The sequence below is a fragment of the Psammomys obesus genome, unplaced genomic scaffold (assembly GCF_907164565.1).
Source record: "Psammomys obesus unplaced genomic scaffold, mPsaObe1.curated_primary_1811, whole genome shotgun sequence".
Taxonomy (NCBI): domain Eukaryota; kingdom Metazoa; phylum Chordata; class Mammalia; order Rodentia; family Muridae; genus Psammomys; species Psammomys obesus.
The window spans coordinates 16,233,383-16,251,947 of record NW_026596039.1 but is presented as its reverse complement, the minus strand read 5'-3'; the positions used below and the strand labels follow the sequence as shown (position 1 = coordinate 16,251,947).

General features: G+C 50.8%; 1 protein-coding gene across 1 annotated transcript; it reads right to left on the bottom strand.

Moving 5' to 3' along the window:
- Window positions 1-443: 443 nt before the first annotated feature.
- Window positions 444-17,893, bottom strand: Dnaja4 (DnaJ heat shock protein family (Hsp40) member A4). The gene is made up of 8 exons (XM_055622315.1): window positions 17,439-17,893; window positions 16,983-17,121; window positions 10,554-10,734; window positions 7,944-8,048; window positions 7,059-7,286; window positions 5,925-6,155; window positions 2,334-2,434; window positions 444-2,241 (listed from the first exon to the last, which is right to left on the bottom strand). The coding sequence occupies exons 1-8, from the start codon at window positions 17,891-17,893 to the stop codon at window positions 2,026-2,028; spliced, it is 1,656 nt and encodes a 551-aa protein (XP_055478290.1). The 3' UTR covers window positions 444-2,025.
- Window positions 17,894-18,565: the final 672 nt, after the last annotated feature.

Here is an 18,565-nt window from a genome sequence, read left to right as displayed (position 1 = left end):
CCTTTGGACACCAACATCCTAGTGTTTGCTGCTTACTGAAACTGTGTGCCTGGTCACATGGTGCCTGTCCTTAGGCTCAGTTCCTTAGAACAGGCTGGTTTTCTTTTCCTACTTCCCTTGTTCAGCCCCTGGCCATACTGTCCTGTGTCCTCTGCTTCGGTGTAGGTCTCCTCAGAAAGGTCTACACTCTCACAGTTCAGAGCTTCCTCAGATGGCAGCTTCTCAAAGTCCTTGTCTCCTGTCCCCCTCTGTTCCCCACCACTCCAGCTCCCCACTGTAGTTCACCCCTTGACCTTACACTCATCCCATCCTCAAGTCAAAGTTGCCCAAGAGAATGTTTATTCCTCTGCCAACCAGCGTGAGATAGTCTGGCACCTAGCACTGCTGAGTGCTCAAGAAAAGAAAAGAAAAGAAAAGAAAAGGCAAAGCCATTTGTATCTCGTACCAGCTCAATTTTAATTTTAAAGTGACAGATGTATACAGGTCGGAAGGTTAAGCAACACCCTGCAGATTCGTAACAAGGAGCTGAATATAGTTTTGTCCCACCACAAGCTAAACAGCTCTTGAGCAGTGATTTATTAGAAAGTCAGAGCACAGAAACACCACCCAGGAGTTGTGATCCATTATAAATGGCTAAGTTGAAGGAAGCAGTTTCGAGTCTGTCCTGGCCAGTGGGCAAAGTGAGCATAGGTAGACTCTGTACTTGAGCAAATTCTATCACACCAGCCAGCAAAGTTCTAGAGGATCATAGTCCCTCTCAGGGGAGGTTCCTGGTCTGTGTCAAACTCTGGTACATAAAAAAAACAACAACAAAAGAACCTGGATCTGAGAGGTTAGCCAGCAGCTTAAGAAGCAGGGTGTTCAACTTCATTTGTAGAAAAGAAAGGCGGAGTAATGGCTAGAGGCTGAGGTAATAAGGTAGTAGCTAGTACCCGTCCCAAGCGGCTGTCCTTGTCAGTGGTATTCATGCCACTAACCAGAAGAATGTGGGTAGTGTTCTCGGCAAACATCACAGCAGAAAGCCCTTTGCAGGAGGGCTGTGCAGAGAGACGAGCGGGCCCTTGGGGAGGAGCTGTCCGGAGCAAAGATGGGGATCCCGAGGGGCTCTATCACTGCATACTCTTAAGTCACCCAGACAGTGCTGGCTGTGCAGGGGCGGGGGCTACACCACCAGTATTCTCTTCGGCTGCTTCCTCAGCCGCACGGAGGCTGCCAGGGACCTGGAAGGGTTTAGCCCTCTTTAGGGTAAGCACTTTGGTGGGACAACATTGCACAGGTCGTCAACAGACAATCATTAAAACCACAAAGAACAAGGGTGGGGTCACAGGCAAATAAATGGCTTTATTGGCTTATCGTTTAAAATGGATTTGTCATCACAAGGTTTGGGAAGTTCAGAAAACGTCCAAGAGAGATGGTCAAACAAACCCCTTTCTGACCACAGAACAGTAGGAGCTAGACTGGCCCTGCAGCTTTTGATTACAGCCTACTCCGTGGGAACCAGGCACACGGGGCCAAGTGCAGCCATGTGCTTTTATTGTCTACAACATCTAGAGTCTAGATTCAGAAATGGTATTAGCAGACCTGAGCTCATACCCTTGGTGACTCTGCCAAGGGAGGGAGGGGAGAAAAACCACAGACTAGAGACAGGCCACACGCCCACTTTCTCGGCCTTTGTTAGGGGCCAGGTGTGACTCTCTGGGCCTACCATGGAAATGAACCATGGCGAAGCCACTAAGGGTCAACATGGTGCTGGCATCTCCAAAGTATGTTGTGAAAGTACAAATGAACAGATTCCATATGCAGACTGAGGTGATTGAACTAAAAACATTTAAATATAAATCAAACTATAACTTAAGTTACAACCAGAAAAGAAACAAGAAAACCCAAAGATACTCAGCAATGGAGACTGCTGAACACATACACAGGACACCCCAAACACGAGGCTATTAAAGCGATGCCATTTTCATTGTGCCAAGTTTACATTCATCATGTACTAGTCCGTCCGGGCCATGCTATGCTGTGCCATCACGCCGTCTGGCACTGCACGCCAGCACGGGGCCCATCGTCGTCCTCCTCATAGGCCTCCCTGTGCTGGCGCCAGTTCTGTTCATTGGGATTGAACTCCTTCAGCTCCACCTGATCCATGTCATCTGTGATCCTCACCTTCTGCCGAGGGGGAAGCAGGGCCTCCAGCTGAGGAAGCTTCTCCTGAGAAAGCCAGTGTTTCTCAGGGAAGACCACCTGCAGAGGCGAGCACACGGGGGAGATGGGTTTCTTTGGTTTCCCTCAAGGTAGTTGAGAGTATGTCTCAGGAGAGCAAACAGTGCACTTACTAAGAACTGTATGATCAAGGTCCCCCTCTCCAGAGGGGCTTTGTAGATGGGCATGCCCTCGTTGCGTACACACTTCAGGTCGCCATGCTTTATCACCTCACCTGCCACAGAGAAGGTTCAGTTATGGTACAGGAAGACAAAGGGAGCCTGGAGAGGTTAACTCCAGAAAGAGCTAGGGTGGGCTCAAGTGGCCCTCCGCGGCGGGCAGGGGATGGAGCGCTATTCCTGCCGGGCACTAAGCAGGGCCTGGGGCAGACCTCTGGCCCACACCAGGAAGGCAGCGAGCACACCTCGACCATAATGCAGAACAGTGTCAAGTCCAGGCCTCCCACCTGGCCTGCAGTGGAGCCAGCACCTGCTTCCATGTCTCTTCCAGTGATTGTGGATGTCCCGAGCACAGTCATGGCACTGCTCAGATTCAGGCAGCAAGGGATTCACGGGAGTCCCCCAGCTCCCTCCCTGCTCAGGCACAGCTTCCTGAGGCTGGGCATGGCCCATGGGTGCCAAGTGGCCTGTCCCTGTTCAGAGCACTTGCTCTACCTAAGCTCGTGCGCTGGCATGGTCCCTATACCATGTGCACCGCCTTGTCCATATTGGCGAGATCTCCAAAGGCATCTTTGGAGGTTAGGACCTGGGGTACTTCAGGCTCTCCTCTGAGGCTTAAAAGGTTATCTCTTGCTAGGCTAGGAAGAGATCAGAGACAGAAGTGTCTGGGAAATATCCCCTTCAGTCATGAAAATGGACCAAGGCTGGGCTGCTGGGGCTCACTGGGCCAGAGGCTCACAGGTATGCACAAGCTCCCGAGTTCAGTCTGCAGCACCACAAAACATAGAAGATGAAAACGGACAAGAAGGAAATAAGTGGGCCAGGAGCGAGGAAGCTGAGAACTAACCTACTCAGTAGTTCCTCCCAAGGGAGCAGCACTCTGTACAGAAAGGGAAATTTCTTTCACAGAAGCCCAACAGGAGTTTCAGATTCAGTGTGCCAGAGCACTCTATCTTACATATCAGCACTCATCACTGTAGGGCTCTGAGGTGACTGCTTAGCTCAACAGGCCCAGGCTACTGGGCTTTTTGTTTGGTTAGTGGGGTTCCTGCTGTTTCCCAGCCCAGCTCCTTAAACTGTCTCAGGCTTCCTGGGAGATGGGAACCCAGAGGCCAAGCATGGAAAACTAAGGGAGAAAAGGGAAAAGCCCTTGTCACCCACAAGGCCTCAATAGTTTAGTGGTTCTGGCAAAGCAGGTGGCTCGACAATGAAGGAAAGGGAGAGAAAATGAAAGAGAACCAATAGAAAAAGATGAAAGGAAAAAGGAGGCACACACGCACGCACACAGACACGCAAGCACAAAATACCTAAAAAGAAATCCCCAGGGGGTTTTCTAGATGGCCTGCCCTTTCTCTCACCTAACCAAGGAAATGGGTTCTAAAGGTTTGTTTTCCTTTCCTCTGGGGCTCCTTTCTCATGTCCCCCACTTCCATCCCTGAATCCCAGGTTCCTCAGGCTGGGGTCAGGGAAGGTAGGGGGAGTGCCCTCCGTAACAGGGCCCTGCCTCAGGGAGTTCTGCCAGGATGACCTGACCTTATACTGTCCACCCTTGGCTGACGATGGGCTTTTCCAAGTAAGTCACACAATACTGCTAGCCCTGGCTCTTGGAAAGGCTAGAATCTGGGTTGTGACAATGTTTGGAATCTGAGACACACCACCAGGCCCAGTTCTGTTTGAAACATGTGACCTATGGCCTTGGGTGAAGTGCAGTCCTTCAATTATATGCCTCAAGTGACAGGAGGGACTGGGTACCTAGACGGTTGTGCAGTGGAGCCCAAAGAAAGGCATCTCTGACTTGAAAGCTCCAGACTGTCCCAGCGCGGCTCCCACTGCTCCTGGATAGGGTATACCCACATGCATAGCACAAATGGGGCAAAAGGGCCAGATCTCATGCTGTTGGACCTTGTGTGTTTTTATCCCTACAACTTTCTGTAAGCTTGAAACATGGCGGTTTTGTTGTTGTTGTTGTTGTTGTTTGAGACAGTGTTTCTGAAGCTCTTTGTAAATTTGACCTCTTGCTCAGGCTCTACATGCTGGGATTACAGGCCAGCACCAGCAAACCTGGTTTATACGGTGCTAGGGATTGAACCCAGAACTCCATGAGTGCTAAGCAAACAGTCTACCAACTGGGCTACATCTCCAACACACATATCCAGTCTCCACTTAAATAGCATCTTGCTACGTGGACCAGGCTGGCCTCAATCCTCCAGTCCTGCCTTCAGCTTACTGAGTGCTAGGACTACGAGCACACACCATCACGCACGGCTGTAAGTTTGAAATTCAGAAATTCAGATGAAAAATCACCATAAACTGATCAGTTTAGAAATGCATCTCCAGCAAAGGAGTGAGAAGGAATCAGAGAAGGCTGGCAGAGAAGACTGGGAAGAGCTGAGCAGACAGAAAAGGGAAATGAGCAGAGACAGGAGAGGTCCTGGAAGTTAGCCACAGACACAGGCGCTCACTCACCTGACCCACAGCACTTCAGTTTTACCACCAAGTCCCAAGGCTTGTGCGGCAAGATCAGCAGCCAGTTACCTCAACCCCCTTCCATAGGTGAGCCCTGCCTGTGGCGAAGCCCCAGGACACCTACATTGCTTAGCTTCTTCCACACTATGCCGAGGTCTTAGCTGTGCACATCTGCCTTTGTCACTAGCCCAGCCTTGGCCAGAGCCCATGTGTAAACATCAGCCTTCCTGGATGCTAAGAACCTGGTGTCTGTGCAAGTGCTGGGAGGCTGGCCCAGGGTCCTGGGACCCCTTTTTCAGAGGCAGCTCCCATGGGTGTGTGTGGTCAGTTAATGTGGAGGCCTCTGAAGATATGTCACAGCTAATACATATTTATATTAGCTCAGAAACCAGGGGAACACACAGAAAACCAGCACAGGCAGCATTTGAGAGAAAAGGCCTGTGGTCAGTAGTGTTCTGCTACTCCAATGTTTGAAATTTAAGCTTGGCTGGAAGAGTCCAGATAAAGTTTCAGGCTCACAGGACTCTTTCTTGAGAGCCCTCTTCCTGCCCTAGAAGAGTGTTAGACAAATTCATCATGTTCTCGTCATGGGTAGTAACTTCACAGAGCAGGGCTAACGATACGTCGGAGAAGGGAAAGGCTCTTGCTGTGCACACTGATGAGCCACCCGAGTGTGAGGCAGAGAACAGAATTGACTCTCTAAGGTTGTCCTCTGACCTCCACACACACCTACAACACAATAAATTGTAAGAAGTGTAGGGGCTGAAGAGATGGTTTAGCAGTTAAGGACAGATTCTGCTCTTGCCGTTCAGCACGAAGAGTTTGGTACCCAGCATCCATGTCAGGTGACTCACAACTGCCTGTAACTCCAGCTCCAGGAAGAGCCTCTGCCTCCAAGGTACATTCGCACATGCACACACTCACACAGCCACATGCACATATACACAATTAAAAGTGAAGTATATCTTTAAAAGAATAAGATGACGTCATTATGTAAAAAGATAAATTTAGCGAGTATCAAGCTGAGCTCATGAAACGAGATCACTGTGCCGACATGCACGACGCGGAGAGCGTGCTCACCTGACTTAGTTGAAATAATGAGGACTCGCTCATCCAACGTTTTTATTGTCTTCTTGAAGCCACACAGAGCTTCAGAGAGCTGAATTTTCATTTTCATGATCAAATCATGGCCTCGTCTCTGAAAGACACTATGATCCTTCTGATCAAGCACAATTATGACATCACCAGGCTCCAGCTCAGGCTCCTGATCTCCTTCTCCATGAAACAGTATCTTTTGCCCATCCTTCATACCTATGGAACATCACCCTTCTGATTAGCCGCTTCTCACAGCCGGAGCTCAGAGCTTCTGAAGGGACAGAGGGGTTCTTAACTCATTTAGACCTCCCAGCCTCCCGTGGGCACAGTGTTGGAGGAGGAGCTGGGATAATCACCAAGCAAAGGCTTTCCTTCCACCACAGGCCCCGGGTCCAGGGTGAAGAGGGAGGGGCCAGTAACATACACATCTGATCCCATCACACGCCTCCGTCCTGGGTGCTGGGGTGCCACACAAGGGCACACACATTGTGAGCTCGCTGCCCACTTCTTGGTGCACAGGGGGCGTGGCTCTGTGGCTCAGAGGGGAGACTTGCGGAAGGGCCTAGTCTTTTTCAGATGTTAGTGTGCAGACACAAGGTGAAGGCATATATAAGGAAATTTAGCAGCTGACGGTTTGATTTTTGGTCTCGTCTGATGTATGACATACTTGCTGGATCAAAAAGTCACAGAATTGGGATTTTTGGAAAAACAGATGAACTGAATGGGCCTTAAGATGGTGGTGCCAGATGAAATAACAAGGGAAGGCACCAGTTCTGGGAGAAGCTGGGGGAAGGAAGGCTAGCATACAGGTCCAGAAACCTTTAAAAGCTCTGGCAGCCAGTGAGCAATAAACACTGTTGGGAAGAATGCTTCAAAAGGCTCCTAAGGGATGCTCTGAGAAGGACAGGTACGGGCAACTGAACACAGCTGAGGTCAAGGCTTTCCGAGCATCAGGAAAACCTCCACGAGTTTTTCTGTGACCTCGCTGGTCCTTCCTCAGGCCAGGAAAGGCCATGGGAAGATGACCTGAGAAGGGAGTCCTGGCAGCCACACCCCTGCCAGCGACCCTGGGTGTGCTGTGATAGGGAGGGGCCTACGGCGCTAAGCGCTCAGCCTCACCTTTCTCCACGTGCACCTCGATAATCTTCTTCTCGCGGACCACCTTGGCGCCGCTGCAGCTCTCACAGCGGTCCTTGGGGCTGATGCGCTCACCCTGGCCCTGGCACTCGATGCACACCGTCTGGATCTGCTGCACCATGCCCGGCCCGATCTGCTGGATGTGGATCTGCATGCCCCGCCCCTTGCACACAGGGCACTTCTCCACGGACCCCTTCTTCCCACCAATGCCTGTGGAGGGGACAGGTGGGAGAGCTGTGTCTCTTTCAGTGGGAGCTGCCGACCCCCCTGGGCCCTGTGTGTGGAATCCTGCACTTAGGTACTTAGGGAAGCGTGCCGTGTTTGGAAGAGAGGAGTCAAGCAGATCGTATGGAGATGTTAACATCTAACCTCCGGGTGGTGGCACCCACACCCCAGGTGCAGGGACTACAGGACATGGCTTCATCCATGCAGGCCATTTCACAACTCAGCTAAGTCCTCTGTGGGACAACATGGGTCTTAGGGCCACCAGATTTTACGCCTCCAATTTTAAAATTCCAATTTTACACATTCAAGTGAACTGTACTAGTGTGAACACTTTACTGGGACGAAGACACATTCGCTCACGTCCTGTAGCAGCAGAGACAGTCTGCTGTCTCAGCCTTTGCAGTAAAGCTCTGCCAAGCCCTACATTAGCAGAATGTCCAGAGTTTGAAACTTAGAATAAATGCCAACATTCTGAATAGATGTTCAGCCCAGAAAAACAAAACCTTTTAGACAGACAGATGTGGCTTCAGGGCTCTCTGTTTACATGGCCAGCTTGACCCCATATTTGCCAAGATCAATTCTTTTTCTCTGAGCTAGGGAACAAGGAATCTGAACTGTGATAGGTCATTCTGATATCGTTACCTTCACATTTCTCACAAATTGTATTTTTCTGGAGGGCCAGTTTCTTAGTGACTCCATTATATAAGTCTTCCAGAGTTACTGACAGCTGGTGTACAACATTCTTGCCTGCCAAGGAAGAGAGCCTGTTAGTGACTAAGCGGACCACTGCCTTACGCACGCCGCATGACCCTTACAGAGGCCCCAACCCTCAGAGCTGGGTCAGAGGCCCTGCCCCCTGGAAGTAATGCTTCATTGAACCAACCCTACTACTGGTCCCTGCAAAGAGGGAGGAGAACTAGCTCCTGTCCAGCTCTGAGCTGAAGATCCGGTCATTTAGAGAGGACCACCCTCATTTTAGGAGCACACTAAGGATAGGAAATGAAAGGCACTTAAGAACGAGACTTAAGTCCTGCATAGGACACACACCCTTTCATCAGAGATGACAGTATAACACCTTCAGCCCTTCACTGGGACTCTTGCTCGGGCACCCGGCTTGCTCGGGCACCCGGCCTCTTACTTTCTAAGCCCTTCTGTAGCATATGGCCCAGCAGGGTGCTTTCCTCTGACCAACTCTTTATCTGCATTCAGAACTGGCGGCGGGGGAGGGTGGTTAGCCCTCAGGGTACAGTTTGGCAGCCTGGCACTATGCCTTCTCCTGGGGACCAACACAGCAACACCTTCCCTGCTGCCCAGGCATTCCAGCAATCACTGAGACAAGGTGGCCTGGAATTTTGGCTCTTAACTTTGAGAGATGACTTAATTAAGGGTATAAAGCTTTTCATTTATAGATAGCTAGAGAGCTGGGCAAGAGAAGTTTTAATCGTGCCCACATAGTCAGATACACGAGCAGGCAGTATAGCAGGAGTGGGGGAGGGATTTTTCCCTCATAAACACTGTGGTTTTCAGTACACTGTGTGCACAGAATTGGCACCTGTGCGTTCTAAAGCTCAAAGCCAATTATAATGTGAGAACAAATACATTTATCAGAGTTTCTCACTGACCAAAGCCACACTTAAAACTAACCAGGAGCGTATTTCTCTTGAATATCTTGCAGTGCAGTAAGCTTGGCTGTCTACATGGGTTTAGGATCCAAAGTAGATTATCAGCAGTGAGCTGGAAGGGGAGGGGTGATCAGCAGAGACAATTCGATAACATAGCAGACAGCCAGCAAGCCCGCTGGCAGGAGGTGAGACCTGAGAGTGAGGAGGGACTCGGCTGCCAAGATGCCTTCTCTGGCATGCAGGAAGCTCTGGGAGGCAGAAGCAGGAGCGCCACAAGTTCAAGACCACCCTCAGCTACATAGGGGATTTGGAGGCAGCCTGAAACACATTAAACCCCGACCCCCCCCCCCCAAAGGAGATGGGAGAGGAGGAAGAGGGTAAGGAGGAGAAGAGAGTAAGGGGGAAGGCAAGGGGAGCAGGAACCCCAGGCAGTGGGGTGGGAGCTCATTTACCCCCTGGGACAGTGAAGCTGCTAAGCAGAATGGATTCTGAGAAGGTCATTTATTTTACAAATATTTTAAAACACAGCTCAGCTCTCTCTCTCAGAAAATCCAGTGTTGCCTGTGGATGAGGCTGCCCTGAACAGGGCAGTATCCTGAGCAGAATAATGAGAACAGGCAGGCCCTTGCCCAGACTGGGGCCTAAGAGTCAGTAAGGATGGTGGGTGGGTAGAGAGGGGAAGGGAGAGGGGAACTCTTTTTTTGTTGTTGTTGTTGTTGTTGTTTGTTTTTGAGACAGGCTTTCTCTGTGTAGCCCTGGCTATTCTGGAACTCCCTCTGTAGATCAGGCTGGCCTCCAACTCACAGAGATCTGGCTGCTTCTGCCTCCAGAGTGCTAGGATTAAAGGTGTTGGCCACTACAGCCCAGCCCCTCTCCCTTTTTAAGATTTATTATTTATACAACATTCTGCCTGCATACCAGATCTTACTATGAGCCACCATGTGGTTGCTGGGAATTGAACTCAGGCCCTTTGGAAGAACAGCAAGTGTTTTTAACCTCTGAGTCATCTCTTCGGGGGCACTCTTGATAGAAGATTTGCTAAGCCCTGAAGCGTCAATGATGCTTTGGACACTTTGATGCCTGCCTCCAAAACAGATGAACTTAACCGTACTGACTTGTTTGTTATGCAGCTCAGGCTGGCCTAGAACTCAGTAATCCTACTCTGGCCTCCTGGATGCTGGGATTACACATGCTTCTCTATTCTATCTTTAATGCCATCCGCTCCTTTTTACATGGGGCACTGGAAAGGTTCAGATAATTACATATATAGGGGATTCCAGCACCCGCATACTAACTAAAATTCAGAACTATTTAACAATCCCCAACTACAGCATCCACACCCTTCTAAAGTATAATCCACCTTCATTGCTGCAACATGTACAATATAAAGCTTGCTTACATATCTTTATAAGCATTCACAGGCTGGAAAGATGGCTCAGAGGGTAAGGGCCTTTACCACCAACACTGACCACCTGAGTTCAATCTAGATCATCCATCCACATGACAAAAGGAGAGCATGAGCTCTTACAATTTTGTCTTCTGCCCTACATACCTACACACACACACACACACACACACACACACACACACACCACACACAAATGGAAAGAAAATCATTAGAATCATTTACCTCTTCTCTCTCTCGTCATCCGTCCTCCACCGCCAAAGAACATGTCAAAGATATCCATGGGTGAAGAGAAGCTGGGGCTACCTGAGCCCCCTTCCTTAATTGCCTGTTCTCCACCTTGGTCATAGATGTCTCTCTTCTTTGGATCTGAAAGTACTTCATATGCCTGGGATATAAGTTTAAACTTTGGAAAAAAGAGAGAGAAACTTGAAATGAGTCTCAGAGAGATTCGAGATGTTTCCCTATAAGCAAGCCACCCTTCCAGCTCCCAGCGATGTGTTTGCTGCCCTTTAAAAATGGGACACAAGGGAGAAACATCATTAGGACCTTGATATGCGGATGCTTCAAGAACGAGCTGGAAAGTGGGAGGGAGGGAGAGAGCATCTCCACCTGGCAGCACTGGCCACAAGACATGGAGTCCGGCTGGAGACAAGAGACCGGCAAGGCTCCATCTTTAAATGGCTGCAGCCCATGGCTCCAGGTGCGAGCATGGTTTCCAGCCACAGGAATCACTTTACTAGTTTGCAAGTGTGAAATCCATCCACAGCCATCTGTGGGCACCTGTTGGCATGCTGGACACTGTGTGTACACCTGTACTTCCCCTCCCAGCTCTGCCTGACTGTCCCAGCATCCCCTGAGCTTGGTCATGGCAATACCAGCCCTCGCCTGTCAAACAAATTCTGCTGGTGCCACTCTCCTGTCTATATTTCTTGAACTCAGACAGACACAACACCCCGTGTGTGGTATTGCCTGCCAAAAATGTATCACCAGAATTGAATTGTAGGAAAAGAACTAGAAAACCCAAACTGAGAGAGGCATTCTCTAAGTCTAAAAGACAAGAAAACACAGATAGGCTTACCCTGGAGTGGGCTACACACAGGGGAAAATGGTTATCAACAGTGCTACTGGAACAAACGGGGAAGTGTTAAATGTGTTTCCAACTGAAAGCCATCCCCTTGCTGACTGCCGCGGTTACTGTAGGGGCGTCCTTGTTCCTAGGGAGAGCACACTACAGTATTTACCTGCGCATTATGCACAAAAGCTATAGCAAATAGGAAAATGATGTGGCGACTTATTTGCAAATGGTAAGGCCAGGTGGAGGGTTTTCTCATAAGTATATGCGCCTTTCTAAAATAAAACGGAACACTAAAAGCTGTAATTCTGTCCTTTGCTATCTTGTGGCCTGATCCATTCCAGTAACCTCACTCTGCTTTTGGCCTGTTGCGCACCAACCCTGTGCATTGTGAACCTCCCAAGCCACCATCTTTGCTGTCACCTACAACCTGACTCTGCCCTCCTCTCCTCTCTGACCCCTAGGACTTTGGTTTTTGAAAGGTCTCATTTTGTAGCACAGGCTGGCCTACAACCCACTTCATCACCCAGGCTGATCTCAAACTCACAGCAATCCTCCCGCCTCCATCTTTCGAGTTCCTGATCTCAATTCTGCTTTAGTCCGCAGCCTCCTTGCTCTTTTTGAACACAGTAACATGTGCCCCAGGCAGATATAGGCCTTCAAGCCTCTGCCCAAAGCCCCCTTTCCTAGGGAGCCCAAACCCTCCAAGTCCCAGCTTTCACACTGCAAACCCACACACAGGTCTCCCAGCCCTTCCAAGGGCATTACACTCTGCGATGATGTAAGAACAACATTATGCTTTGTCCCACTGTGAGAGAAGCCCCATGAAGATGGGTGTTCTGTCAGCTTGGAATACCAAGGGGATCCTTGAGCCTACAACTGTGTCTTCCATGTGGACAATACTTGGCAAATACTTATTAAATGAACACCTCTAGAAGTTTAGATATGAATAAACAAGGTTGGCTGTTGGCCCTCCCAAGGCTAATCTTTACTCTGAAGGAAAGAAGTATGAACTATCCTAGGTGGCTTCTTAGAACCTACAAGAGAAAAACAAATGCCACAAAGACACAAATACAGAAATGGAGAGAGATGTTAAGTCACTCCTTGTTCCACAGATTCCTGACCAAGACCTAATAGGCAGTAACAGCTGATAGGCATCACCAAAAAGGGATTAAAAAGTTTAATTAAATTTTTGATGTATGCGTAAATGTGTGTGCTACATACACGTGCACGTGTGCAGCCATGGCGGGCAGAAGAGGACACGAGGGTCCCCTGAGGTTATGGGCTGTGAGCCATCTGACGTGCTGCCGGGAGCTGCACTTTGGTCCTCTGTAAGAACAGTAAGTGCTCTCAGCTCTGAGCCGTCTCCGCTGCCCCCAGGAGCCAGTCTTACAAAGCCTTCAGGGGAGGGGATGACCGCAGTAGGTGCAGGTTCTTGCCATGCTGACCTGAGTCCAAACCCCCAGAACGCACGCAGAAGCTGCTGTGGCGTGAGCATCTGTGATCCCGCAGTGTGGCAGGAGGGACTGCCTGGGAGCTCTGGGACCAGCTAGCCTGGAGTCCACAGCACAGCAACACAGATAAGGAGGCCCTGCTTCGAAAGCAAGTGCTAATTCCAAAGTGTCCCCCCTCCTCATCGTTGCCATGGCACACAGGCACCTACACTCTAACACACATAGCCATCAGCATCATAATTAGGTGGTTTGACTTAATTCCCATAATATTTTTTTCAAGGAAATGAAACAAAGACATGAAATCACCAACGGGGGGCACAGGCATTGAGTATACAGTTTGGAAGGTCAGAGAGTAACTAGGCTAGGTTGCCACTTGAGGCTTCTGGGTTCTTTGCATGCTCCAGGAGAAGGCCCACAGAACTCTCCAAATACCCTGGATACCCCAAAGAGGCTTGGATTTAACAGATGAACTGAAGAATAGAAAAAAAATTGCCCTATAACTTGGGGGATTCAATTATCGGCCAGACCTGATGGGTCAGGGGATCTAAATGAGGGTGACACGTCCTCCCACCTGTGGGGACCCAGCACTCCAGGGTCTAATTCCTTCAAAGACCTCCCCCTTCCTCCCAGGTGGAATCACAGACCTTTCACAGAATGACTGTTCAGTTGATAAATGCAATGAACAAAAATAGCAACCTGGAAAAGTGCTTATGGTGATGAAGATGAAGAAAAAGAAGAGGGGGAAAAGAAGGAGGAGAAAAGAGGAGGGAAGGCAAGGCATATAGCTCATTAATATAGTTCCTGTACCTAAGGAAGCTAAGGCGGGGGGTTGCCTCAAAGTTTGCTTTGACTAATGAATGAGACTTTGTTACAAAGCAAAAACAAAAATGGAAGGAAGGAGGAAAGAAGGAAGGAAGGAAGGAAGGAAGGAAGGAAGGAAGGAAGGAAGGAAGGAAGGAAGGAAGGAAGGAAGGAAGGAAGGAAGATTTGGGTTGGCATGTTCCAGGAGGCTTTCCCTCTGTATTCTGAAACTTCACCGCCTTTCCTTTTCTTCGACGCAGGGTCTCACAAATCCCAGGTTGCCCATGAACTTACTATGTAGCCAAAATAGCCTTGAACTTCAGTTCCACTTGCTTTTATCTCCCAAGTGCTAGGACTGCAGACATGTGGCTTATGTGGCACTGGGCACCAAACCCAGGAAGGGCGTTGTGCATGCTGGGTAGGCTATCCATACTGAGCTATCTCCCCAGCCCATATTCTGAAACCTTCTGCACCATTAAGGTCTGCTAAGATTTTTACCTTGAAATTCTGTTATTCAAACTAAAATTTACAATGAAACTGGCCCAAAGACCAAACACATCTCGATAAATGGTCGTATATCATCACCCCTGATAGGGACCATTTCTCTGGCCTGCCACCCTGTGTCTTGCAGAAAACCAACTGCAGCTAGAACAAGCACAGACTTCATGCAGGGCAGAATGGCTGACAACAAACACAGACTGCCCACTGCTTAGCAACACAGGACAACAGACTAGAAAACAAAGACCAACGCTGCTGGCCTCTTGGCTGTCCCAGGACACGGTGGGGAAGGGCTGGCTCAATCTAGTCTTGAAGAAGTCATTAATAATAAAGGGACAAACATAGGTGGGGAGACATGACAAGTTCCCACCTGTAGCATATAAAGTAGTCCAAAACTACATACAAATTCTTGCAAAAACCTGGAAAAGCCTGCGTGGTGTGCCCAGCACATCACAGGACCAGCAGAGACGCCGTTTGGTGAGTGAAGGAATGAGCCAGCCCTCTGGGGAGCTGCAGAGCAGTTTTTACCAACTGTATCCCCTGCCTGCTCTGATTTCAACCCACATTTTCCCCAGTCCTTCTTCACTGTGTTCTCCCTCGCGCTCCTGCTTACACAAGGAATTAGAGAATTGAAGGTCTGCTGCTTCTTCTGGCCTCATTATTCAGGAAGCCAACAAACATTTTAGCATCTATATAGCACAGCCAGATTCACCTGCCCTCTGAAGTGGAACTGGCATCAGACTAAGGACCATCACAGTAAGATAAGGCTGAAGGGTGCTCGGCCAATCTGTGGTCAGAGGCAGCCTCAGCCAAGATGTCTTAGTAAAGAACCAAAGAAAATGAGCTACCCAGGTACTTCATGGAAAGTAGGGAAGGGAAACGTATTTCCACCAGTGGGTACACCCTGCCCTCCTCCCAGCAGAAGAGAGGAACCTGCCACATCTTACTGTGTAAAAGAATTATTTATGCACCACTGCTCCTTCGGTACCCGGCTAGAAGCAAATATTGGTTTAAAACAAAAGGCAAATCCTGCCCCATCAGGTTATATAGGTGGTGAAAGCTAGGTGAAGAGGGCAAACATAATTCGTTTTTAAAGCTTGGCCACACCAAAAGTACTCTCATCTCAAATGGTAAACAAACAGCAAACTGCCTCTTGGTGACTGTGATGTGATGGAGACCAGAGTGGAAGGCTTTCCCCCGTGCTGCCTGCTGAAACATGAAATCAGAAGCCTTGAAGCCCTCCTTGAAGAATGTCAGTAGGGATGGAGAGATGTCTCAGCCGCTAAGAGCGGGGGCTGCTCTTTCAGAGGATCAGGGTTCCATTCCAAGCACAAATATGGTGGTTAACAACCATCTGTAACTTCAGTTCCAGAGGGTCCAACACCTTCTTCCGGCCTCCAAAGGCACCAGGAACGCATGTGGTACACAAGTATACATTCAGGCAACATACCCATACACACAAAAATAACAGAAAGGAATGTCGGCAACGGACAGCAGTGAACTGAGGGAACACGCCTATGAATCACCAGCAGGATGCAGAAAGCCGGTGACTTTAAAAGCTACAGTAAAGCCACCTAAATATAGATGTGAAAGAACACAAATGGGTATAACAGTCTTACAGCGAGGCATTTTAAACTTGTGACAGCCACATTCGGCACATGTGGCTAAATATAAGCATTCTATCATTGCCGCCACCGCGGCCAACCTTCCGTAAGTAGCTTGCCTGCGCCAGCTTGGAATTACTAATGCAGACAGGTATTTTGATCCAAGCGTCATTTCCACAGGTCCAAACACTAGACGGGGTGATCAGTGGCTCCAAAAGTGGCCCAGGTGTGACTGCTGTTAGCTCCTATAATGACATCTGCCCCCTAGACTCATCTGTGACATCCAAAGTTTTTTTTTTTCTCATTTGTTTGCTTTTTTTGTTGTTTTATCCTGTTTGAGGGTTTGTTTTGCTTTTTAAACGGCAAGAATTGGAATGAGAAATGGGATAGCTATCTAGCTCTCCTTGCAGTGGCTGAATAGGTGGGTCATGTCCTCTTTGGGAACAACAACAACAAAAAAGAATGTCTTACTTCTGTAAACAGGATGGAAAGGTTTAAGTTAGGATACTAACATGCAGAGCGTTTCAGCCTATTATCTGTCTGTACTTATGGTCAACTGTGGGTCATTTGTCACAGGAAACCTGGAGTTCTCACTATAAACAGATGCGTCAGGTTACACAGACTTCTGCATCCCTGTTTAATAAAAACAAAAACAAAACAAAACAAAAAAAAGCAACGATTCAGTGTCCGGAAAATTGTCATCAGGTAGGAGGTGGCCCTCACAGATCAAATCCACCCATTCCTTCTCAAGAAGGACACTGGGTTCGCCTAAGGTACAACTCAAGAGCACAGAAAACTCATCCCTAGGTGAGCTTATGCAACAAACGGACTAGAAACAGAACAGTTCGCTGTCAAGGGTGCCTGCCCTCCGAGCACACAGCCTCTGTTCACCGCTGGGTTTCTGGTTTGCCGGGCGTCCTCTCCCATAGGAAGCTTTACTTCTGAGAGCTGGGCTCCCACAGGTCAGTCCCGGAGCCCGGCCAGGGTCGTCACCGCCGGGAGGCAGGGGCCGCAGAAACACTTGTGGAGTGGATGGAGGCGCGGATGGCTGCGGGGGACTCGCGCCCCGCGCCGGTCGCGCCCTGGCGAGGTGTCCCCCACCGACTGCGCCCCGCCGCCTCCCTCGGGCCGGCGCGGCGCCTGGAGACGGCCTCTGCGCCGCCTTCGACTATTCACAGCCCCGGTCCCCGGCGACCCCCGACGCCCCGCGCAGCCCCCGCACCTTCTCGCCCTCATCCGGGTTCTTGTCCGGGTGGTACTTGAGCGCCAGCTTCCGATAGGCCTTCTTGATCTCCTCCGGGGACGCGCTGGGCTTCACCCCCAGGATGTCATAGTACTCGGTCTCCTTCACCATCTTGTCTCTGCGGGGTGGGGCGGGCGAGGCGGGTCAGCGCGTCCCTGACGCTCCCGGGCGCCCCGGGCCGCGGCCCCGCCGCCGGCCTGCGCGTCACCGTGTCGCTCGCGGCCGCTCCCGGGGCACCGTCCCGAGCGTGCGCCCGGCCCCCGCTCGCGCGCCCGGCCCCGCCGCACTCGAGCCGCCGGCGCCTCCGCCGTGGGCTTTTATTCGGCGCCGGCGGAAGGTTCCGCCAGGAGGCGTGACGCCACAAAGGCCCAGAACCTTCGCGGAGGTTCCGGCGGCTCCGAGCCCGGTTGCGGGCGCCCGGGCGAGCGCGCTCACCCGCTCTCCTCGGATGTCTGCTCCTCCGGCTGGCCGTCGGACTCGCCGGAGCTCCAGTTCTGAGTGCCGCCGCGGGCCATGTTGGAGGGGTCTGGGGTAGAGGCCTCGGACCTCGGGGTGGAGGGCGTCCGCGGCAGGCTGTCGCGCCGCCCCGAGCACGGACGCTTGCCCTTGCGTGGGTCCTCCGGGTTGGCCCGCTCTGGGATCCGCTGGCCTGCAGAAGGGCCTCGTGCACCTCGCGAACCCTGGGCCGAGAGCTTGGGCTGGGAGGGCGGAGTGCGTGCCACGTGCTCCGCCCGGCTCCTAGTCCCGGGTGTGGCCGCCTTCTGTTCGGTCATTGCAGGGGTGTGCTCTGGGGCCTGCCTCGGATTGTTGCATTTCTGAGGGGGTCGGGGTTGATGGCTGCCCTCTGTGGTGGTGTCGGGGTCTCTTGGTGGCTGGTTTCCTCTAGGCATCTTGAAGGCTGGGTGACCCTTAGCCTCTGCAGATGTCAACAGTGGTCTTCAGGTGGCCTGAGTTTGGACAGCGGCGTCTCTCCTGCCCGTAGCTGGAAACCTCATAAGTAGCCCAATGGTGAAAAGTGACGTCTTCCACCTGTGAGCAGTGATGACGTCTGTCCTATGTCACACACACAAACACCTCAGTGCACAGATCGACCAGGGCGGAACGATAGGTCCAGTATTGCAGCTCTGACGGGTGCTGAAGTGGACAAGGCCAGGGGGTCCAATGATCATCTTCTCTAGGCCCCTCTCAACCGGTGCCATGATCAAGACTACTGAAAACTGTGGGTGTGGACCGGCTGTTGCTGTGCTATCAGAATACTGCAGAGCTTTCTGGCTTACTCAGGCTTCTGTCCGCGCCACACTTTATCCGGCAGAGGAAGCCGCCCCGCCCAGCTACCTGGGATCCCCTGACTTGGGTTTTGAACCTGTGGCTGAAGCTTCTCTTTTGTGTGCGCAGTAGGAATGCAGACGACCTAGGAGAAAGGAAGCCACGCTGCTGGCTTCTGCGGTCGGGAACATGCTTGCTCTCCCTCTGGGTCTTGCCCCCGTAGAGCAGCCCCCCTGGGCAGGGTCGGAGCAGGAGGTCAGGAATTTGTGACCCCACCTCTTCTCAACGACATGAAG

Excerpts from the sequence above, each read along its gene's own strand:
- Dnaja4 (XM_055622315.1), bottom strand. The coding sequence starts at position 17,893 with ATGCCTAGAGGAAACCAGCCACCAAGAGACCCCGACACCACCACAGAG. Across the intron at positions 17,122-17,438 it reads CAGACATCCGAGGAGAGCGG|AGACAAGATGGTGAAGGAGA; the intron begins GTGAGCGCGCTC and ends CCCACCCCGCAG. Across the intron at positions 2,435-5,924 it reads CATTATTTCAACTAAGTCAG|GTGAGGTGATAAAGCATGGC; the intron begins GTGAGCACGCTC and ends TCTCTGTGGCAG.